The sequence below is a fragment of the Erpetoichthys calabaricus genome, chromosome 8 (assembly GCF_900747795.2).
Source record: "Erpetoichthys calabaricus chromosome 8, fErpCal1.3, whole genome shotgun sequence".
In the NCBI taxonomy this organism is placed as follows: Eukaryota; Metazoa; Chordata; class Cladistia; order Polypteriformes; family Polypteridae; genus Erpetoichthys; species Erpetoichthys calabaricus.
Window position 1 is genome coordinate 140,605,557 of NC_041401.2, and position 25,196 is coordinate 140,630,752.

General features: G+C 39.5%; 1 protein-coding gene across 1 annotated transcript in view; it reads left to right on the plus strand.

Annotated features, from left to right (window-relative positions):
- The window catches only part of vps8 (VPS8 subunit of CORVET complex), an 893,492-nt gene that overhangs the window by 764,487 nt on the left and 103,809 nt on the right, over nt 1-25,196 (plus strand). The window contains exon 45 of the mRNA XM_051931263.1: nt 8,593-8,673. Coding sequence (XP_051787223.1) covers nt 8,593-8,673 — 81 coding nt within the window. The remainder of the gene's footprint in view (nt 1-8,592; nt 8,674-25,196) is intronic.

Sequence of the window (25,196 nt, forward strand, 5' to 3'; positions counted from 1 at the left end):
CGCCCAGACCCCATTGGGCATTCTACCTAATGTAGGTGTTCTAAATCTGTCCTTGTGGTTTTCAGGCTTCACATGGAAGAAATTGAAGGTGATGGTGGTCATGTGGACATCTGGGACACCCGCCATTCAATCCATAAACACTGGGGGCAGCATGGTACCTTGATCAGGTGGTGGTGGTGATGAAGAACAAGAAATTACAGCAGAGAATAATACAGATTAGTATTGAATTGCAGAACCCAGAGGAAAATGATAATTCAATGTCCATAGAGACTTAAAGGCATACAACTAAAATGTAGCTATGAAAAAGCCAATTTAAAATAACTGGTTTTTAGAAGTTTTTTAAATTGTTATACAGTATTAGCCTGGCGAATTTCTTTTGTAAAGTATTCTAGTATTTTAGATGCATAACAGCAAAAAGCTGTCTCACCACTTCTTTTCAAGTTAGCTCTTGGAATTATAAGCAGACCTTCATTAGAAGATATAAGGTTACAACTTGTACTGTAAGGGAGCAAACATTCCAAAATACAGGACTGGGTGAGATTAGTTAAGGCTTTGTAAACCATTAGTAGTATTGTAAAGTCCATTCTAAATGACACGGGTATCCAATGTAATGACTCTAAGACTGGTGAAATGCGCTCAGATTTTCTTTTTCTAGTTAAGATTCTGGCTGATGCATTCTGCAGTAATTGCAACCCATTGATGTCTTTCTCAGGTAGACCTATAAGGCGTGCATTACAGTAATCTAGTCAACTGAAAACAAAAGTGTGAACTAATTTTTCAGCGTCTGTCTTTAGCTACATCCCTTAAGTGAAAAAATGCAGTCCTACTATTGTCATTAATATGTGATTCAAAATTTAGGTCACAGTCAATTAATTACCCCAATATTCTGTACCATCAACTTGACTTTTAAACCTAATGGATCTAGTTTATTTCTAATACCCTCACTATATCCATTTTTGCCAATCACTGGGATTTCTGTTTTCTCCTTTTTTAGTTTGAGAAAGTTGCTGTTCATCCATTCAGAGATACTGCCAAGACATCAGAGGGCCAGAAGCATCAGGGTCATTAGGCACTATTGATAAATACAGCTGTGTGTCGTCTGCATAGCTGTGGTAGCTCATCTTGTGCTTTGAGATAATCTCACCTAATGGAAGCATATATATCGAAAAGTGCAGTAGACCCAGAATAGATCCTTGTGGTACACCATATAGAATATCATGGGTCTCCGAAGTATAATCACCACAACTAACAAAGAATTTCTGAAACCAATTTAAGACATTGCCGGAGAGACCCACCCACTGACTAAAGCGATTTATAAGAATACTTCGATCAGTAATGTCAAATGAATCACTCAGGTCTAGTGAACAAGAACAGATATACAGTGATCCCTCACTATATCGCGCTTCGACTTTCGCGGCTTCATTCCATCGCGGATTTTAAATGTAAGCATATCTAAATATATATCACAGGTTTTTTGCTGATTCACGGATTTCTGCGGACAATGGGTCTTTTAATTTATGGTACATGCTTCCTCAGTTGGTTTGCCCAGTTGATTTCATACAAGGGACGCTATTGGCAGATGGCTGAGAAGCTACCCAACCAGAGCACGTATTACGTATTAAATAAAACTCCTCAATGATATACGATATGCTTCCCACGCGGTGCTTCGCATACTTGAAAGCCCAGACAGCACGTATTGATTTTTGATTGTTTGCTTTTCTCTGTCTCTCTCACTCTCTCTGACATTCTCTGCTCCTGACGGAGGGGGTGTGAGCAGAGGGGCTGTTCACACCCCTAGAGGATACGGACGCTCCTCTAAAAAATGCTGAAAGACTACCTTCACATTGCTCCCTTCCTTGCAGCTGCTTTGTCCGGCGGTGCTTCGCATACTTAAAAGCCCGAACAGCCCTATTGATTTTTGATTCTTTGCTTTTCTCTCTCTCTCTCTCTCCCTCAGTCTCTCTCTCTGACATTCTCTGCTCCTGATGCACACTCCTTTGAAGAGGAAGATATGTTTGCATTCTTTTAATTGTGAGACGGAACTGTCATCTCTGTCTTGTCATGGAGCACGGTTTAAACTTTTGACTAAAGGGTGTTATTTCATGTCTAGAGGGCTCTAATAATGTTAAACGTATTTAGAAGGCAGTAAACAGGTTTTCTATGCTCTAACTGCGAAAATATTCGATTTATAAATAAAGAATTCTACTTCGCGGAAATTCATTTATCGCAGTAGAGTCTGGAACGGATTAACCGTGATAAACGAGGGTTTACTGTACAACCTTTGTCCGCATTATCCCGCAAGTCATTTACTACTTTAACCAGTGTTTTTTCTGTACTGTAATTTGTTCTAAAACCTGACTGGAACTTGTCAAGAATAGAATGTTTATTCAAGTAATCATTTAGCTGTGTAATGACTGCCTTTGCTAGAATTTTACTTAAAAAATGACAGGTTAGATATTGCTCTAAAAGTGTCAGAAACAGAAGGGTCAAGACCATTTTTCTTGAGCAGGGGTTTGACAACTGCAGTCTTAATGATTACATTTTGCCTGAAGAAGGGGCCTAAGTTGCCTCGAAAGCTTGCATATTGTAATCTTTTTAGTTATCCAATAAAAGGTGTCATTTTGCTTGACGTTTCACTACATTCATAATGGCTAACACGGTACAACACCCTAGTACTAGAGACAATCAGGAAAGACCCCTGTATCTAATGATTAGTTCACTGTGTCAAGGACGCAGGTGTAGAGTTTCAAATGAGAAACAATTCTATGTAGTTTGAATAGATCTATTCTGGTGAAATATTTTAACGTGCTTAAAATGGAGTACTAGGGTTCGGATTAACTTTGGGAGGATGTACTATATTATTTCTAATGTCATTAATTTTATGTTTAAAGAATATAGCGAAAGCCTCGCAAGTTTCACAAGTAGTTATTAGGAAGCATTCCATTCAGTAAGATGGGTTTAGAAGGCAATCAATAATTGAGAATAAAACTCTTGGATTACCAGCATTATCAATTGTAATTTTAGAGAAATAGGACTGCCTCTCAAGGCGAACTATGTTGTTATATTCAGTTATTTTAGCCTTCAATATTTCACAATGGACTATCAATTTAGTTGATAGTCACCTTAGCACAAAAATTTTCCACCTTGCTATTAACATCGTTCGCATTGTTGAGGTAATCAGTATAAATAAATTGGTTGTTTAAAATATTAGCAAACTTTGAAGCTGCAGATCTATTAAAGTAACATTTTAACTATACACTTCTCATTAGTTAAAGTTATCAGTATTTCTGCATATGATAAAGTGGTCTGATATACCAATATCCACGACCTGCCTCACTTCAATATTTAATCCTTTAGCAATGACTAAATCCAGTGTGTGTCCTCCCATATGTGTGGGCTGGTTGACATGTTGGCTGAGATTAAACAAGTGCAGGAATTTCATGAAATCTCTTGCTTTCAGATCAGACAGGTTATCAACATGAATGTTAAAGTCACCAACCATTAGGAACCTGTCAAAGTTAGTTATTATTATAGATACTAAGTCTGAGAATTCCCCCAATGAAGGACGCATTTTATTTAGGAAGTCTGTAAATGGACAATACAAGTGACTGAGACACACCTTGAATAACAATGGCAAGATATTCAAAAGATGCAAATGCACCAAACTCAACATCTTTACACTTTAATCAGCTCGAGTGAATAATTGCTAAACCTCCGCCTTTCTTGCCTTGGCCAACTGCATGAGTAAACCTGTACTTCGGAATTGCAGTTTGTGACCAATAGGGGGCGTTGTCGTCCCCTTGAACCCTCAGATCCGATGCCAGACACCAGATAAAAGTCCAAGAAATTATTTTATTTGGACAATAATGTGCACAAGAACCTCCACCACCACTATACTTATAAACAATACAATCCTCAATAAATCACAATCAATAATTCCTCCACACCTCCCAGCAGCTCAGTCACCCATCCTCCCAACTCAGCTCAGTTCTCTGGGGTTTTCCCAGAATCCTTTATAGTCCTTGACCCGGAAGTGTTTGTCTCTTAGTCTATGTGACTTCATAACACTTCCGGGTTGGGTAAAACTCTCTTTTCTTCAACCCGGAAGTACATATATATGTATTTTATATGGAAAATACAAGTCTTTGGGCCTCCCTGTGGCATCCTCTGGCGGCCCCCATGGTATCCAGCAGGGCTGTGAATAAAGACTCCAATGTCCATGATGCCCTGCTGGCATTCGGGGCACCTCCATATTGCAGGGAGGGCTCCATCTGGCAGCTTGGGGGTATTGGCCAGGAGAAACTGCCAGCCATATTCCACAAGTTTCAATTACAACTGCAGCACCATCAGAGCTAAGGCACATTTCATTTAATTTAAGAAAGTCAAATTTCCTGTCACTAACAAGGTAGTTAATATAAAAGTTCTTGCTGGTTAACACTGTAACATTTAGTAAGGATATATTCAAGGTCTTGGAAGAGCAGAGCTAAATCAGAGTTTTACAGCTTGAAACAGTAATTAAGTTATTCATGTTAAAGCCACATTGTGTGGATTTTTTACTTAACACTAAAATTACCAGAGCCAACGAAAAAACTTGTAAATCCGGCCCACTTTAAATCCCTTTGCACCTCTCCGTCAGTGTCTTTTGTCTTCTAAATGTGTCGATAACCCCAAGGAGCAAGCAGCCTGCTATACCATCCCCCACCCCCGCCTCAGAACAGGCAAGAATTTCTCCCAGTTCCTGCCTTGATTGATTGTCTGGGAGTGAGCTACACAGAATTGTAAGGGGAAATAATTTGATGTGTGTTTTGTGTCTACAACAATCTATGTAAACACATCGTTAAAACAGAAACGTTTTTCATGTTTTAGTAATAAATAACAAAATGTAGACATGAACTGTATAATGTGTGAAGGCTGGAACACTCAATAAAACTGAATAAAAAAAAATTCAAGTGACAGTGAGATACGAAGAAGGCAGATTCACCAGCGTTTGTGTGTCAGATCAGAGAATTTCCAGTTCAATTGTCTCAAAACATCACACACATCTACAGTTATTCCCAGTTTCAGATAAAAAGTAACCATGTCAGATCTGGGGCAGGGGGTGGGTGTTATATCATGACTGAGAGAATAAAAGTGAAAAAAATGCTAACTTTTACAAGTGCTATAAAGTTACAACGGCTGTTACAGACACGAATCAAATGTATGTTTTTACTGTATACTATTAACAATAAGAGCAGCTCACTACTCAACGGTAAATTTGCCGGAAGCTGGTTTTGAACTCACAACCTCCGGATTATAATTCAGCAGATCTTACCACTGCACCACAGAAACTGTCATATTGTACTTGCATCTTTTGTAAAAGTGTTTATTTGATATTTGGCCATCAGCCTCCACACATTATACAGTTCATGTCTACATTTTGTTATTTATTACTAAAACATGAGAAACGTTTCTGTTTTAACAATGTGTTTACATAGATTGTTGTAGACACAAAACACACATCAAATTATTTCCCCTTACAATTCTTTGTAGCTCACTCCCAGATAATCAATCAAGGAAGGAACTGGGAGAACTTCTTTTCTTACCCATTCTGAGGTGGTGTGTGGGTAGGTAATGGTATAGCAGGCTGCTTGGGCTTATCGACACATTTAGAAGACAAAGACGCTGATGGAGAGGTGCGAAGGGATTTAAGGTGGGCCGGATCTAAGAGTTTTTTCGTAGACTCTGGTAATTCTAATGTTAATCTACAACCTGTAGTTGTAGTTATAATAATTTGCACATCTAGAGGTGAAATAGTAATAGATAGTTTACTCAAGACAACATAAAAAACACAAACGACATGAACAAAATCACGGGTTCAAATAGAATGGTTTTATTTCTTCCAAATACCTTTATAGGTCCTCCAGACCTATTCCACACAGCACAGTACAAACAATGATGGTGAATCCTTCCTCCCTACTCCCCTTTCTCCACACAAGTGTTGTCTTCTGTGTCCTGACTCTGACTCCCTGAGGTGAGGCAGGGAGGGCTTCTTTCATAAGGTAGGGATGGTCCATCAGGATACAATTCCCAGGGTGCCCCACAAGCTAGTAAATGTTGTAACAGTTTAACCTTCAAATTATCAATTGTTAGACCGTGGCAAAAGTGAGCAGTGAAGCAACACATGTGGTGGTCATCTGCATCAGCAAGGTCTTTCCCTAGCAGAAGTATCACGGTAGACAGAAGTGTCAAGATGAGTTGTCCAAGCTCTTCTAATGAGGCATAAATAAACTGACAAGGTGAGGACTAGAAATGCAGTGGTTAGCCGGGCTGAAAAAACTGAGTGATAAGAGATGCGTCAAACTGACATTCCTTAGATATCATGAAGAAATCCAGCACTACTCCCAGAAACCACTGGAACCAAATTACAGCTTTGTTCAGTCCTGAGAAATCTTGTCAGAGGTGGTCTTCATGGAAGATTTGCTGTCAGAAAGAACTTCCTCTGAATTGGAATCAAAGCCAAGATACTGACCAATGCTCAAAAATAGAAGGACTGGATTGCTGACCAATGGCAGTTAGTGCTCTGGGCTCACTTGTCAGTACATGGATGAAAAACACAGTGTTCTGCAATGGGCTGTATGGCCTGCATAAAGGCCAAACCTCAACATCATTGAGGCTGTCCAGGATTACCTTGAGAGACAGAAACAAGTGAGACTGTCAAGGTCTGCAGAAAAACTGGGACAGGCTCTCCAGGATACTTAGAACAATGAATAGGATGGATGAGCTTGTTGGGGTGAATGTCTTTGTCTCATCAGAATATTTCTGATTTTCTAAAATAGACAAGACCGACAAGCACTGCCTGGTGAGAGCAAGTTGTTTTACTGAAAACCTGTACTGAGCAAGCTGAGAGGCTTCTTCACCTGACAAACAAAAGAAATGTGTGTGTAGTGATCCTGACAAGTACCAAAGTGCTATTTTGTTACTTTTTTGCCAAACATGCTTTCCTTAACTTGAACCTCTTCTAGAATAAGAGCTTATTGAAGGAATATCCAGATATACTCTATCTTTCCTATTTTTGTACAGCAGTGACACTTGAAAATAAATTTAATAGGCACCTAATAAATGGAAATACCAAAATGTTTAGGCAAAAAGTAATCTACTAAGAAATCAAGTAGAAAAATACAAGCAAGGCTTCCTCTTCATGTTCATCACAGTACAGTACTTTAAATAGTTTATTATGTCTTCCATCTTAATATTTTTTAACATCTTCTGGATATTCATTACACTTCAGAAATGAAAATGAGACCATGGTAATCTGTCTTGAAAGAATAAATATACATAGACTTGTCACAATAGCATTTTGGTAGGTCTGACTTCATCATCTGATAATTTCCTAATTACTGCGTTCATCTCTATTAATTTAAAAGAGCAGATAAAACCTTTAGCACATAAATTCCTTTTAACATTTACCACTGATGTCTGAAAGGTCCTTATAGAAAAAGAAAAAAAAGGGTTTTCACTGAAGCTTTTCCTTTTATTATTAGTACTTATATAACACCATTTGTATTTAAATTTTTACTTGAATAAGAGGTGTTTGAATAATTCATTATTACCTAATAAATGATTATTAATCCCCACAGTCTATTTTTGTTAACTGCTATTCTGCCAAGATGGCTCTTGTATAATCTATTCAAAGAAATATCCGGCATTATTTTCTCACCATAGCATTCCAATTTCCTAGTCCAAGCACATTAACCACAGATCAGAAGTTTTACTGATTGTGGTATTTTTATTTTGGTGACTAAGCTTGTCAGAATTCTTCTTTCTGAAGTAACTTTGATAAGTTCTTCTCACTTACTTTGTGTCCCTGTGTTAGTCACTTAACCCCATTTGTTCTCCATTTGTAAGTATGCAACAATTGCAGTGCATCATCACTTAAGGTGTCTTGATTGTATGTGATTCTTTGTTTGCCACAGAATTTATGTATTCCAATCAAGTAGCTTATGTAAGTTTTTGAAATCGTGCTAATTCCATTGGAAAACAACTTTGTGTCCTAACAGCAGTTTGTACCGCTTTTTCTCTTCAGGATTGCACTTCCTTCATTCTGTATTGCATGTTGAGATATGTTATTCTGAAGAGCTAGACTGAAATAAATGTTCCACCTGAATTTAACAAAAACATATTTTTGCTCAGATGTTTATGATTTTTTTCCTGTTCTTACAATTAAACAAAATACAAAAATGACAAAATAACAGAGGCTGAGTTAAGAGTTCCTTACTGTAAATGAAAACTTCTGTGCTTACAGTACACATCCCAGTTACCCATCCAAATTTGTTTTACAAATTGTATACCCTGTGTTTTATTGTAACTAAGTGAGGAGTTTGAAGGGTATGTGGTGTTAAAATACATGGCTGAAGAAATGCATGTCCCTGACAATGTTAAATATATTTCCATCCCCTGTACTTTAATAATACTGAACAAATTTTTACCTGTTAGAAAAATAAACAGAAACATTCTCTGACTAGAAAACTGAAGTACTAGGGGATAGTGGTTCTTGTTAAAATATAAATATTTTGGTTAATGAATTATTTATATGTTTTTTATCTTACATTTCAGGTTTTTTCAGATGTGACATTGGATGCACAGCAGAGTCAGGCATTTGACCAACTGTGTTGCATTTACAGAGGGTCATCTAGAGTAAGTAACCTTTTTTTATTGTTGTAAGATTTTTATTTTAAGATCTTCGCACAGTTTGAAAAACTTTGTACAGTGTTTTTAGCCAATGAAGAAGAATGTCTCTAATAATTTCAATTGTAAAAATATTTTTTCAAATATATATTCATTTGCTGCTGTCTGCTTTAGGCAGTACTTTGTTCTAACTTGCTTTAACTGTGTATCTTCTTAAATAAATACTGAAAATGTTGTAAACACAACACCAGAAAGGTGGTGAAAGAGTTTTTCGAAAGGAACAAAAATACCTTTACATTTTTTTATAGAACAAAAAAAGGTCAGCTAAACAAAAAGGAGACAGCACTGCAGTCAGTTTCATTTTAACCATGACATTGTGTGAACTACACTGTATGGCCAAAAGTTTGTGGACACCTGATCATCACACCTATATGAGCTTGTTGGACATCCCATTGCAAATTCATGGGCATTAGTATGGAGTTGGCCCCCCTATTTGCGGCTATAGCAGCGTCTACTCTTCCGTGATGGTTTTCCACAAGATTTAGGAGCATGTCTGTGGAAATTTGTACCCAGGCTGTATAAAGAACATTTATGAGGTCAGGTACTGTTGTTGGATGAGAAGACCTGGTTCACAATAAGAGTTTCAATTCATCCCAAAGGCGTTCAATAGAGTTGAGGTCAGGGCTCTGTGCATGTCACACAAGGTCCTCCACACTAAATTTGTCAACAATAAGGGCCTTCCCCAAACTGTAGTGACAAGTTAGAAGTATACAGTTGTCTGAAATTTCTTTGTATGCTGCAGCAATAACAGTACTGTTCACTGGAACCAAAGGGTCTAGCCTAATCCTAAAAAATAACCCTAGACCATTATTCCTCCTGCACCTAACTGTGCAGTAGGCATTATGCACTCCGGAAGGTGGTGTTCTCCTGGCATCCAACAAACCCCATCCATCAGACTGCTGATTGGTGAAATGTGATTCATCACTACAGAGAACATTTTAACTGCTCCAGAGTCCAGATCTTTATGCTACTCCAGCCAATGCTAGGCATTGCACATATTGATCTTAGTACAGCTGCACGATCATGGAAGCCCATGAAGCTATATTTTTATTTTAATAAATGTATTTATGTATATAAAAGGATAATCCTGTGTTCTAGAGGTATGTTGATGGCAATAGCAATACAGATTTACAGTCTTTGGAGGAAGGATAGGTAGTCTCTGTTCACAGTGATTGGCCTGGATGGAGTTTTTATATAAACAGCTGCTTGTACAGAGCCAACTGGAAATGCTGTCAGGTAGAAAAAAATGAAAAGTAAAACACAGGTCTATAGCTGTTTGGTTTGATATTGCATGTCAGCAAAAAATGTCTAGAAATGCACACACTTGGGATGTCATAATGAAATGAAAAAACTGTCTGCCAATCATTTTCACCACCAGTATAATTGTAACTGCAGCGTTCCTGTCAGCTGCCTGAATCCACACAGGAAAAGTTTATCATAGAGGGAAATGAGGCGAACTGCAAGGTTGGACTTTCAAAAAGGTGAAACAACAATAAATAAAATATATGTGTGTGAGAGTGGGCGGCACAGTGGCGCTGCCTCGCAGTTAGGGGACCCGGGTTCGCTTCCCGGGTCCTCCCTGAGTGGAGTTTGCATGTTCTCCCCGTGCCTGCATGTGTTTCCTTCGTGTGCTCCGGTTTCCTCCCACAGTCCAAAGACATGCAGGTTAGGTGGATTGACGATTCTAAATTGGCCCTAGTGTGTGCTTGGTGTGTGGATGTGTTTGTGTGTGTCCTGCAGTGGGTTGGCACCCTGCCCGGGATTGGTTCCTGTCTTGTGCCCTGTGTTGGCTGGGATTGGCCCCCGTGACCTTGTGTTCAGATTCAGCGGGTTGGATAATGGATGGATGGATGTTTGTGAGAACAATACAGATGCACACTTTTGCAATATGTGTGCAGTTTCAAGATGTAAATCAATAAGTATTCAGAACTTCAAAGCGAACATATGAAATTTCAAGGCCGTTTAGCATTTCTTCTGGTTTATCACTGCCTGCAACTTTAAATCTGCTAGGAGCAATGTGTATTTTTTGTTAATAAATACAGCTTTACTTAACAATGCAACTTTCAAGGGCCAGTGAACATATTCCACAAGTTGATTTCCAAAACACTAAGCTTATCCTTTAAAAAAGCAATGCATATTTTAGAAAGGAATAAAGAAAACAATACTTAGTGTACAAAAATAATGAGATGTACAGTTTTTATGTGGTGTGGTATTATGTTTCAATAAAAAATTTAAATAATTTAGCTCTGACTGTTGACCATGAATACATTAAACTAACTCATTTTAGATTTCATTATAATCTTGTGAAATAAATTGTTCTATTTTAAAGTTATTTGGATTTGAATATTTTCTTAATATATGAATTTGGCAATCAACATTTCTGTGGTAAACTTTAAATATTTTTAGAGGAAATGCACATTTTAAAATGTTTTTGTGTTTTAAGCTTGGCTGTTTCTACCCTTTATCTGTCCGACAAACTGCTTAGGTCCGGCAAGACAACACCTGCAAGTTTTCATAATTGTACTTACCTAAAATATTTCTTACACTGCTCTGTATATTTGCTTTAATTTGGAAAGCTGGTTTGTCTGATTCTTATGTGATTGTTTCTTAACTTTATTATATGGGACATTCAAGGAATGATGGTTTTCTTGTTCCTTGATTTGTTTTCATGCTTTGTGTTGCTGTTACCAAGTTCCTCATGTTGCTATGACCAAAACTACATGCATATAGTGAATGCCCCAAAATCCACAGAATGGAGGTGCATTCTTATACAGTGAGTACTAGTCTTCTAGTGAAAAGGGAAAGCTTTAAATTTCCAGCACAACACCAAAACCTTTCATATAAAATAGCCATGCAGTGACAAATCCAATAAAGAGGAATAACTACAGCCTATACAGTATGGTAGAATTTATTAAAAAGTCTGTTATAAATTGTCAAATGGTCTCCTTTGACTTTGACAACAGTACCACACTTTCAGACCTTGTCTTTGATCTTGTTTATTCAACCAATGACTGTTCCAAACTCTATTGAAGTATAGAATGCCTCAGGCAGTCATTCCTTTTGACTGATGGAACAAGAGCCTAATAGCCTGCCTTCCACTATTCCAACGCTAAAGGTCTCCTAATCCTATTTATCTATCCTGTGTTTTTATATATTGTATTTTATGGGGTATTTGTATATAGATTTCAGTTTATTTATAGTATACATTATTCTTATTTCTTGTAGTAGTTCTAATTACACAGTACATCCCGTGTTACTGATGGAGTACTCTTTTTTGGTTGGTATTTTATTTTGCTTTAGTAAACCACATTCTGCCAGTTTTACTATGTTGATGAGAGCTAAATATTCAGCAACAGCGTGTAGAATGTAAAGGACCTACCTGTAAGGTTTGATGATACCAGTATATACAGTGCATCCGGAAAGTATTCACAGTGCATCACTTTTTCCACATTTTGTTATGTTACAGCCTTATTCCAAAATGGATTAAATTTATTATTTTCCTCAGAATTCTACACACAACACCCCATAATGACAACGTGAAAAAAGTTTACTTGAGGTTTTTGCAAATTTATTAAAAATTTAAAAATTGAGAAAGCACATGTACGTAAGTATTCACAGCCTTTGCCATGAAGCTCGAAATTGAGCTCAGGTGCATCCTGTTTCCCCTGATCATCCTTGAGATGTTTCTGCAGCTTCATTGGAGTCCACCTGTGGTAAATTCAGTTGATTGGACATGATTTGGAAAAGCACACACCTGTCTATATAAGGTCCCACAGTTGACGGTTCATGTCAGAGCACAAACCAAGCATGAAGTCAAAGGAATTGTCAGTAGACCTCCAAGACAGGATTGTCTCGAGGCACAAATCTGGTGGAAGGTTACAGAAAAATTTCTGCTGCTTTGAAGGTCCCAATGAGCACAGTGGCCTCCATCATCCGTAAGTGGAAGAAGTTCGAAACCACCAGGACTCTTCCTAGAGCTGGCCGGCCATCTAAACTGAGCGATCGGGGGAGAAGGGCCTTAGTCAGGAAGGTGACCAACAACCCGATGGTCACTCTGTCAGAGCTCCAGAGGTCCTCTGTGGAGAGAGGAGAACCTTCCAGAAGGACAACCATCTCTGCAGCAATCCACCAATCAGGTCTGTATGGTAGAGTGGCCAAACAGAAGCCACTCCTTAGTAAAAGGCACATGGCAGCCTGCCTGGAGTTTGCCAAAAGGCACCTGAAGGACTCTCAGACCATGAGAAAGAAAATTATCTGGTCTGATGAGACAAAGATTGAACTGTTTGGTGTGAATGCCAGGCGTCACGTTTGGAGGAAAACCGGGCACCGCTCATCACCAGGCCAATACCATCCCTACAGTGAAGCATGGTGGTGGCAGCATCATGCTATGGGGATGTTTTTCAGTGGCAGGGACTGGGAGACTAGTCAGGATAAAGGGAAAGATGACTGCAGCAATGTACAGAGACATCCTGGATGAAAACCTGCTCCAGAGCACTCTTGACCTCAGACTGGGGCGACGGTTCATCTTTCAGCAGGACAACGACCCTAAGCACACAGCCAAGATATCAAAGGAGTGGCTTCAGGACAACTCTGTGAATGTCCTTGAGTGGCCCAGCCAGAGCCCAGACTTGAATCCGATTGAACATCTCTGGAGAGATCTTAAAATGGCTGTGCACCGACTCTTCCCATCCAACCTGATGGAGCTTGAGTGGTGCTGCAAAGAGGAATGGCCGAAACTGGCCAAGGATAGGTGTGCCAAGCTTGTGGCATCATATTCAAAAAGACTTGAGGCTATAATTGCTGCCAAAGGTGCATCGACAAAGTATTGAGCAAAGGCTGTGAATACTTATGTACATGTGATTTCTCAGTTTTTTTATTTTTAATAAATTTGCAAAAACCTCAAGTAACCTTTATTCACGTTGTCATTATGGGGTGTTGTGTGTAGAATTCTGAGGAAAAAAATGAATTTAATCCATTTTGGAATAAGGCTGTAACATAACAAAATGTGGAAAAAGTGATGCGCTGTGAATACTTTCCGGATGCACTGTATACAAAGCTAATGAAACACTTCCAGTACTCTTTTCTGATTAAGACGGTATTCCCAGTCAACACTGTTTTCCAGCTCTTACTGAAAATGATAGGCAAATGTCCAGTGACTCTTTCTTAGTTAATGAATGTTTTGCCAAAACCTTTTTGAGGCTGCATGAAAGTCACTGACTGATCTCACCAAACTACCCTTTTTATTACAGTTGCAGCATTTTTGAACTGGTAGCAATTTTAATTCAAATCTGAAGAATGTCCTGTTAACTTTGCTAAATGAAAACCAGTCATGGGTCATAGTATTAACACTAGAATTACCAGAGTCTACGAAAAAACTCGTAGATCCGGGCCACCTTAAATCTGTTCTCACCTCTCAGCCAGCATCTTTTGTCTTCTAAATGTGCCGATTAAGACGAGCAGCAAGCAGCCGGCTATTCCATCCCCCACCGTCGCAGGACGTTCACTAAGTTCTCCCAGCTCATGCCTTGTTTGATTATCTGGGAGTGACTGAATTGCTGGATGTGTGTTCCGTTTCTACAGTAATCTGTGTAAACACATTGTTAAAACAGAAACTTTTTCATATTTTAGTAATAAATGTTACAAAATGTAGGCATAAACTATAGAACGTGTGAAGCCTGATTTCCAAAGATCAAATAAACACTTTCACAAAAGGTTCAAGAACAATATAACTGCTTCCGTGGCGTAGCACTAAGATTTGCTGCCTCAGAGACCCGAGTTTGATTCCCCGCTGGGGAGAAAGTGTTTTTCTTTTTAACCTTTGCCACTCTGCCTGCCTGCAAGTGTCTGCTTTCTGGGTGCTGGGGCGTTTTTTTTTTTTTTTCTTTTTCTTAAGTAAATCGTTAAGTTTAAAATGTTGATCACGGTTATTTCTGTTGATTAATTCATGCTTTCATCCATTATAGCTAATGCTGTTATCAAGTGGTCGCTATTTTTGCCTGTTGTATACAATCTATCTAGCGTCTTTATTTCCACTATCATTGCCTGCTTGCCTGCGTGCAGCGTGTGTCGATTGATATATGATTTAATGTATTTCTTTTTGACAATTCTCCGAGTTGTAAAATACATATACATTACTGTATATATAAAACGAAACTACTATATAGCTAATACTGTTATGTATCTGTCTAGTGCCTTCTCTGTCTACCTATTATATAAGTGTCTTCCCTATCTATCCATTTATCTAGTGGCTTTCACATGTGAATGTACTCTCACTGCCTGCTTGCCTTTCTGCAGCACCTGTCATATAGTGCCTTTCACATCTGTCTGTCTGTCTGTCTATCTATCTGTCTATCAACTTCTGTCTGTGCATTATTCAGTGATCTATCTGACCTTGTGTGTCTTACAGAACTTAAAAATAAGAACAGTTATAAAGAAACGTGTTCATGTTAATTGCAGTCTCAATTGTTAAAAAATATTTTAAAAAGAGCATCCTACATCAAAATATAACGATCTCATTAACTGACAGTTTATACCAATTTATAAATTTTATGTCCGTTTCAGGTTAAAAAGAAAAAAATAACACCTTCTCCCCAGCGGGGAATCGAACTCGGGTCTCTGAGGCACGGCAAGCCTGCTGCGCTCTGAGGCAGCAAATCTTAGCAATATGCCATGGAAGCTGTTGCATCATTTTTTAACCTTTTGTGAAAGTGTTTATTTGATCTTTGGAAATCAGGCTTCACACGTTCTATAGTTTGTGCCTACATTTTGTAACATTTATTACTAAAATATGAAAAAGTTTCTGTTTTAACAATGTGTTTACACAGATTACTGTAGAAACGGAACACACATGAAATGCATGTGTTCTTCCAAATAACGATCTATTATTTCCACTCTAAAACTCCAGCAGTTCAGTCACTCCCAGATAATCAAACAATGCAAATTTAAATGCAAAAAATTATAAAATTATTATTATTAATTATAATTATTATTATTATTAATTAAACAAGGCATGAGCTGGGAGAACTTAGTGAACGTTCTGCAACAGTGGGGGATGGAATAGCCGCCTGATTGCTGCTCCTCTTAATCGGCACATTTAGAAGACAAAAGACGCTGGCTGAGAGGTGAGAACGGTTTTAAGGTGGGCCGGACCTAAGAGTTTTTTCATAGACTCTGGTAATTCTAGTGTTAATGACATAACAATCATCAGCCATCTTAATGAATGCTTGCAATCACTGCCACTAAAATCTTGAATAAGGTATGTTCTGACTCTGTGTTACTGACCTCTCCTGATGCTGGAGAAGTTACTGCCAAACCCAGGTATTTACTACTTACATTAAGAACTTACCCTCATTTGGACCCCAGCACCACCTAATGTCTAAAGCAGGGGTCTCCAACACGTCGCTCGCAAGCTACCGGTAGCTCACCACCCCTTTCCAAGTAGCTCGCCAAAGGGTTAATGAATCCTACATAAATTTGAAAACTTGATTATTCAAATTAGGGGTGGGTGATCTTTCCAAAAAATCATATCATGATCCACAATCTGAATTGCAATGTATCTTTTCAATGTGGCATACACTTAAGAGAATATCCAGAGTCAAACTCATCAAGACCTAAGTAACACTTTATTTTAAATATCAAACAAAGTTGAATTCAATTGTTCTCTCATTCGCTAGCTAAGTGGAGTTAAGGAACACGCCCCAAAGTTGGCAAGTGAGTGAGGAGATACCCCCCCCCCCCCCCCCCCAACCGGCCTGCTATGTGTTTTTCAAGATTCATGCAAATAAATCTGTACCGCAAATGAACTAGTATACATAGCGAAATGTGAGAAGTCGCAAAATCAACCAGAATGTTCAAGCAAATTACAGAAAAAAACCCGTTCTAAATCTGTTAAGTAGTTATCTTGTGAAAAGGGGACAGACAGAGAGACTTTGGATCTTATATACAGTAATCCCTCGCTATATCGCGCTTCGCCTTTCGCGGCTTCACTCCATCGCGGATTTTATATGTAAGCATATTTAAATATATATCGCGGATTTTTTGCTGGTTCGCGGATTTCTGCGGACAATGGGTCTTTTAATTTCTGGTGCATGCTTCCTCGGTTGGTTTGCCCAGTTGATTTCATACAAGGGACGCTATTGGCAGATGGCTGAGAAGCTACCCAGCTTACTTTTCTCTCTCTCTTGCGCTGACTTTCTCTGATCCTGACGTAGGGGGATTGAGCAGGGGGGCTGTTCGCACACCTAGACTATACGGACGCTCGTCTAAAAATGCTGAAAGATTATCTTCACGTTGCTATCTTTTGTGCAGCTGCTTCCTGAAACGACATGCTGCACGGTGCTTCGCATACTTAAAAGCTCGAAGGGCACGTATTGATTTTTGATTGAAAAACAAACTGTCTCTCTCTATCTCTCTCTCTCTCTCTCTCTCTCTTTCTCTGCTCCTGACGGGAGGGGGTGTGAGCTGCCGCCTTCAACAGCTTTGTGGCGTGGTGCTTCGCATACTTAAAAGCCAAACAGCTCTATTGATTTGTTTGCTTTTCTCTATCTCTGTGACATTATTTGCTCCTGACACGCACTCCTTTGAAGAGGAAGATATGTTTGCATTCTTTTAATTGTGAGACGGAACTGTCATCTCTGTCTTGTCATGGAGCACAGTTTAAACTTTTGAAAAAGAGACAAATGTTTGTTTGCAGTGTTTGAATAACATTCCTGTCTCTCTACAACCTCCTGTGTTTCTGCGCAAATCTGTGACCCAAGCATGACAATATAAAAATAACCATATAAACATATGGTTTCTACTTCGCGGATTTTCTTATTTCGCGGGTGGCTCTGGAACGCAACCCCCGCGATGGAGGAGGATTTACTGTATTATATATTAGTAAACCTTCAAAATAAAGTGCAGTTAACACTAGAATTACCAGAGCCTACGAAAAAACTCGTATATCCGGCCCACCTTAAATCGCTTCTTAAATCCGTTCACACATCTCCGCCAGCATCCTTTGTCCTCTAAATGTGCTGATAAAAGACAAGCTGCCAGCAGCCGGCTATTCCATCCCCCCACCGACTTAGAACGTGAGCGAAGTTTTCCCAGCTCACGCCTTGATTGATTATGTGGGAGTGAAGTGGAGTTTTACAGTGGAAATAAGAGATCATTATTCTAAAGTAATCTGTGTAAACACATTGTTAAAACAGAAACTTTTTCATATTTTAGTAATAAATGTTACAAAATGTAGTAGGCATAAACTATAGAATATTTAAAGCCCGAGTTCCAAAGATCAAATAAACACTCACAAAAGCTTCAAGAATGATTCAACAGCTTCCGTGACGTAGCGCGCTAAGATTTGCCTCTTAGCGCAGAGCAGCTTTTCCTTGCCTCACAGACCTGAGTTCGATTCCCCGCTGGGGATGAAGTGTTGCTTTTTTTTTTTCTTTTCTTTTAAACCTCAAACGGACATAAAATTTATACATTGGTATGCACTGTCAGTTACTGAGATCGTTATATTTTCATGTGGGATGCTCCTTTTCAAATATTTTTTTAACAATTAAGACTGCAATTAACAGGAACAACTGTCCTTATAACTTATTTTTAAGATCCATAACACACAGACAGACAGAGCACTGCGTAATAGAGAGACAGACAGGCAGAGAAGTCACTAGATATATAAATAAACAGGGAAGCCACGTGTACTGAAAGAAAAAAAGAACAACATGTGCGTTGTCCCTGCTGCACTGAATAAGCGCAGGCGCTCTAACATCACCCCTCCCCCGATCTTACTTAGACTCTCTTATGATTATGTCTCCAGGTCCACAAAGACGCAATGCAACTTCTTCTAGCCTTCTCTATACTTCTCCATCAACACCCTCAGAGCAAACATCACATCTGTGGTGTTCTTTCTTGGCATGAAACCATACTGCTGCTAACTAATCATCACCTCACTTCTTAACCTAGCTTCCACTACTCTTTCCCATAACTTCATGCTGTGGCTCATCAATTTTATTCCCCTGTAGTTACTGCAGTCCTGCACATCCCCCTTATTCTTAAATATCGGCACCAGTACACTTTTTCTCCACTCCTCAGGTATCCTCTCATTTTCCAAGATTCCATTAAACAATCTGGTTAAAAACTCCACTGCCATCTCTCTTAAACACCTCCATGCTTCCACAGGTATGTCATCTGGACCAACGGCTTTTCCATTCTTCATCCTCACAATAGCTGTCCTTACTTCCTCCTTGGTAATCCGTTGCACATCCTGATTCACTATCTCCACATCATCAAACCTCTTCTCTCTCTCGTTCCCTTCATTCATAAGCCTCTCAAAGTACTCTTTCCATCTGCTCAACACACTCTCCTAGCTTGTGAGTATGTTTTCATCTTTATCCTTTATTACTCTAACCTGCTGCACATCTTTCCCAGCTTGGTCCCTCTGTCTAGCCAATTGGTACAGGTCCTTTTCTCCCTCCTTAGTGTCCAACCTCTCATACAACTCATCATACACCTTTTCTTTAGCCTTCGCCACCTCTCTCTTCACCTTGCACCTTATCTCCTTGTACTCTTGTCTACTTTCTGCATCTCTCTGACTATCCCACTTCTTCTTTGCCATCCTTTTCCTCTGTATACTCTCCTGTACTTCCCCATTCCACCACCAGGTTTCCTTTTCCTCTTTCCTCTGTCCAGATGTCACGCCAAGCACCCTTCTTGCTGTCACCCTTACTACATCTGCTGTAGTTTCCCAACTGTCTGGTATTTCTTCACTACTACCCAGTGCCTGTCTCACTTTCTCCCTAAACGCAACCTTGCAGTCTTCCTTTTTCAAATTCCACCATTTGATCCTTGGTTCTGCCCTCACTCTCTTCCTCTTCTTGATCTCCAACGTCATCCTACAGACCAAAATCCTATGCTGCTTAACTACACGTTCCCCTGCCACCACTTTGCAGTCTTCAATCTCCTTCAGACTGACTCTTCTGCATAGGATGTAATCTACATGTGCCTCTTTCTCCACTCTTGTACACCACCCTATGTTCCTCCCTCTTCTTAAAATACGTATTCACCACAGCCATGTCTATCCTTTTGGCAAAATCCACTATCCTCTGACCTTCTTCATTTCTCTCCTTGACACCATACCTACCCATCACCTCCTCGTCTCCTCTGTTCCCTTCACCAACATGTCCATTGAAATCCGCTCCAATCATCACTTTCTGTCCCTTGGGTACACTGTTCATCACTTCATCCAACTCACTCCAAAAATCTTCTTTCTCATCCATTGCACACCCAACTTGCGCGGCATATGCACTAACAACATTCATCATCACACCTCCAATTTCCAGCTTCATAATCATTACTCTGTCTGACACTCTTTTCATCTCCAAAACACTCTTGACATACTGTTCCTTCAGAATAACCCCTACTTCATTTTTCCTCCTATCCACACCACAATAGAACAATTTGAATCCACCTCCGATCCACCTGGCCTTACTCCCCTTCCATTTAGTCTCTTGCATGCACAATATATCAGCCTTCCTTCTGTCCATCATATCTGCTAACTCTCTCCCCTTACCAGTCATACTGCCAACATTCAAAGTTCCTACCCTCAGTTCCACTCTCTTTACCTTCCTCCTCTCCTCCTGCTTTCCAGAAACGTCTCCCCCTTTTCTTATTCTTATTATTCTTCTTCTTCGGCCAACAGTAGCCCAATTTCCACCAGCACCCTGTTGACTAACAGTACTGGTTGCGGTCGTTGTTAACCTGGGGCTCGACTGATCCGGTATGGAAATTTGTATTGTTGTCCGCATATTTGATTTGGCAAAATTTTACACCGGATGCCCTTCCTGACGTAACCCTCCCCATTTATTCGGGCTTGGAACCGGCACAAAGAAACACACTGGTTTGTGCATCCCCTGTGGCTCGGTTGCTTTTTTGTCTTTATAATTACGATTTGTGTCCTCAAGTAGCACTTAAATGGCAGCTGCTTTGTTGCTAAGGATGCAGCCTAACAGCAGTAATGCTTTGTCAGAGCTTTAAAAAGAAAGCTGCACTCTCCAGCCTAAGCTGATATGTACCTCAATAAAAAAGTTTGATAACATGTTCTTAAAAGTGAGTTTGTAAAATTTAGATTTATGTTAATTTTTATATAGTCTTTAACATGTGCAGAAAATCTAAATGTAAGAAGCAAATTTTAAATATTTTATTTACAGCCATTATATCATGTCAACATGTTCATAGCTTAGCAACTTTAGTGGGGAAGTTAGTTCTTCAGCATCCTCACAATTACATCAGAAGTACTGTGTGGCGGTGTGAGTTGGTTCCATACTCCCATTTGTCTCTGGGAGCCTCTTAAACCTGCCACCGTTGATACCGTAACTGAGCAGATGAGGACATACACATAGTAAGGGGTAGGTGCAAAAGGGATATAGTGCTTTTATTAACACAAAATCAGACCAACAGTTATTCAAATAAATAGGGCAGTACAAATTCTTCAATAAATAATCCATAAAAGCCAGTGAACGTGTGAAGGTTAAAAAAAAATCCCATAAATGATCCATTATAAATAAAGCTAAAATGCTACGGCAAGGAACTTCTTTAAAATTACAACTCCCAGTGTATTCTTTTAAAACTCGCATCTCCTCTACTGACCCCAAGCGGGGTCTTCCAAAAAGGGAGACACCTACCGACAAACACAGCCGTCCTTCCAGGTTCGGGTCCCGGCTGCTCTATGGCTCCCAGAAGGGGCACCCCATCCAAACCTCTTCTAAACCAAGGCTTATGGTCCTGACAGGGGTCCCGATTCCGAGCCTCCCTGACTCCCACTGTCTTCTCGGACTTGGGTTGGAGCGAGTTATGTGTCACTTCCTACTTCGTCAAAATACTCAAGGGGACTGACTCTGTTCAGCCCCAAGAGTTGGCCACATGCTCTCACATAGGCTCTCCTTCTGGCTGACTGCCTTCTCTCACTTGCTCACTCACACTCTCTCTCTCACCGACTCTTCCACATCCCTGCTTTCTTTTCCCCTGCCTTTCAACCTCATTTCTTTCTTTCCTTTCATTTTCATCTCATTATCCATTCTTTCATTCTGCCTCTGTGAGCACTGTGTCTCCTCAGCGGCCCATGAAAAGCCAATGCAGGTGTGCTCCATCTTAACTACCCCACCAAACCCCCCAAACCCCCCCAGGGGCACGTGAGCACACACACCCATGGAGATCGAGACGGCTTTATTTATTTAAAACTGCCCACTACTGCTTAGCCACAGACCCACTATTCCACATACTGTAACAGAAGTGGAGAGATATATCTACATTTTACACATTGACAGGCAGTCCGCGAATTGACCTTGTATTTTACGTCTTAACATTTACATGGTATATCTGGGACAAGATCTGCATGTTACTGCATGGTGACTCAAGACCCCATGTCTTGAATTGCCAGAAAAAATATTAAAGGCCTCCCTTTAAAGTAAAAAGGAAAAAAATGTGAGTGAAGGATACAGAGTAGGCTTAAAGGTAAGTTGCTCAAAATGTACTGCCATGAACATGAATTTTGCAAGAGGTTCATTAATCTTACAGCCTGTTGCTATCTCAAAAATGTACATAAACACACACATCTTGAAGTAGAAGAGATTAATCAAGCATAAGCAAAAAATAGCACTTTGATTGACTTCTCATGCACCTTTTACCATTTTCAAACAAGCAGCCATTAAAGCACAGGAAGACAGCAAATCATCAAAACAACAGTTTCTGAAAGGACAGGGACACAGGCACATTTCTTGGCTCTTCACTTGAGTCCTTGTGCTGAATAGATTTGTGAACTCCACTAAGATAGTGCTCAAATATTAACCAGACAGCAAATAGTATGTTAGGATGCTGCTGTATTATCCTCTTATTCAAATATTGTTTGTAAGAGAATTAGTTAGTCCAGTCCACCTTAAAGAAAGGATAAGTGTTAGTGTGTCTGTCTGTTTGTCCAGTTGCTATGTCTCTGTCATTCCAAAAGACGGCCCATCACAAATATTTTAAGTAATAAATGTAGGGCATCCCATACCAAATGAATTGTAAATTGTCACATATATATAGCTCTATTATATAAAAATAATACTTCAATGCAACAAGACTTTTTGGAGATGAGACTTTTTGGAAGAGATGTTTTTCAAGCCCCGCAAGACAAGACTTTTGCCTTGAGATTTTTTCAAGTCACGCCCTCCTCTCAAACATTTTCAAACGAGACCACCGTCCTCTCAACTCTCATTCGTGTGAATGCTTTTGTCAGAAACACTTCCTGTGCTCTCAGCTCTTATACACTCACTTTAAGTTCCCAAATAAAGAAGACATATAATGTCCAAATCTTATTGAAGAATTTAATCACAAAGGGTTATCAACATAAAAAATGAGTGCATGGGGGCAAATTGGTTAAATGTGTATCAGTAGTCTATGCTGAAACAGTTGTTGGTGATCGTGCAGAAAATGAAAACAACAACTTATAATATCCCAAAGAATATCTACAACTCTTAAGAACGTCCAGTCTTACAACACACAAATTACTGTAGAAAGAAGGATGTATCCAAGAAAGGTAATGTAGTACATCTTCCGTGGATAATATTAGACAACAAATAAGATCTTGATCATGAGAAAGAGAGTATATAAATAAAAAAAAATCCTTTATTTTTTGGTATACAAAATTTATTTGTGCTTGGCCTTCAGCTCTATCTAGTTTGTTTTTTTGTTTTTTTTAAAGTGTGTAAAATGTTTACCTCTGAAAATGGCCTTGTCAAGTAGCTTGCATAGTGTTTAGTCTTCCTAGTACCAGCTGAAACACTTTTGTATATGTCTTTAAGTGCAGGCTGTATCTATATGTGAGTATGTATATATAGCAAAAAAAATCATTATTAGTGGTGATGTGCTAATTATTGATAATGCGGCTCTTTCCCAGTGTTTATACATTAAGAACACACTGTAATAACCTTTGTGGTGGGGTTAATCCCCCTCTGTGAATTTAGTGGGATTGTCTGAGTGGAGGAAATGGGGTGGTCCCCCTCGGTGAATCGAGCACCATCATCAAAAGAGGTGGTCCCAAGCGATCACCAGAGCACAATTTTGTCAATGTTTTTTGTCCTTGTTGTGTCGAGCATGATCATAAGAGCGAGGTTTAGGAAGGTCATTCAGGATCAGCCACGATTCACCTATGATGCTCTTACTGTGAGTCAAGTGCAGTCGTCGAAGCGGTGTGGGTGGTATGGGGTTTTTGTCCAGGGTCAGCAACAGCCCATATACAATGCCACCATGGCCCACAGGTGGAGAAATGCTGTTTTAAGGTGTAAAGGTTAGTAAAAAAAAATATGGAAATTAATGATTAATATTTATTTTTATATGTAGAATTTGTTTCTGGTTATTGATTTTTGATTCAAATGTTGTTATTTCAGCTGTGTGCATGGACTAGCTTGGTCTCCTCTTTTCTGTATGATGGCTTCCCAGAGTTCTTGCAGTTAGTATAACAGCTGATGGGACTCTGTGCAATGTTAATTCCTAGTTATATTAAAATGAATAAATCTTTAAAAACAGTTGTAAGGAACGAGTGCCAACGTGGGTCTAGAAAATATATGTAAAAGTTGACATAACTTGACATTTTACAAACCAGAGATTTATAAAAGCAAGCGTAAATAAAGTTATAGATAGATAGATAGATAGATAGATAGATAGATAGATAGATAGATAGATAGATAGATAGATAGATAGATAGATAGATAGATAGATAGATAGATAGATAGATAGATAGTGTGGGGGAGGAATGACCTCCTCAGTCTGTCAGTGGAGCAGGACAGTGACAGCAGTCTGTCACTGAAGCTGCTCCTCTGTCTGGAGATGATACTGTTCAGTGGATGCAGTGGATTCTCCGAGATTGACAGGAGCCTGCTCAACGCCCGTCGCTCTGCCACAGATGTCAAACTGTCCAGCTCCGTGCCTACAATAGAGCCTACCTTCCTCACCAGTTTGTCCAGGCGTGAGGCGTCCCTTTTCTTTATGCTTCCTCCCCAGCACACCACCGCATTGAAGAGGGCACTCGCCATAACCATCTGATAGAACATCTGCAGCATCTTATTGCAGATGTTGAAGGACGCCAGCTTTCTAAGGAAGTATTGTTGGCTCTGTCCTCTCTTGCACAGAGCATCAGTATTGGCAGTCCAGTCCAATTTATCATCCAGCTGCACTCCCAGGTATTTATAGGCCTGCACCCTCTTCACACAGTCACCTCTGATAATCACGGGGTCCGGGCCTCCTAAAATCCACCACCAGCTCTTTGGTTTTTCTGGTGTTCAGGTGTAGGTGGTTTGAGTCGCACCATTTAACAAAGTCCTTGATTAGGTTCCTATACTCCTCCTCCTGCCCACTTCTGATGCAGCTCACGATAGCAGTGTCGTCAGCGAACTTTTGCATGTATCAGGACTCCGAGTTGTATTGGAAGTCCGATGTGTATAGGCTGAACAGGA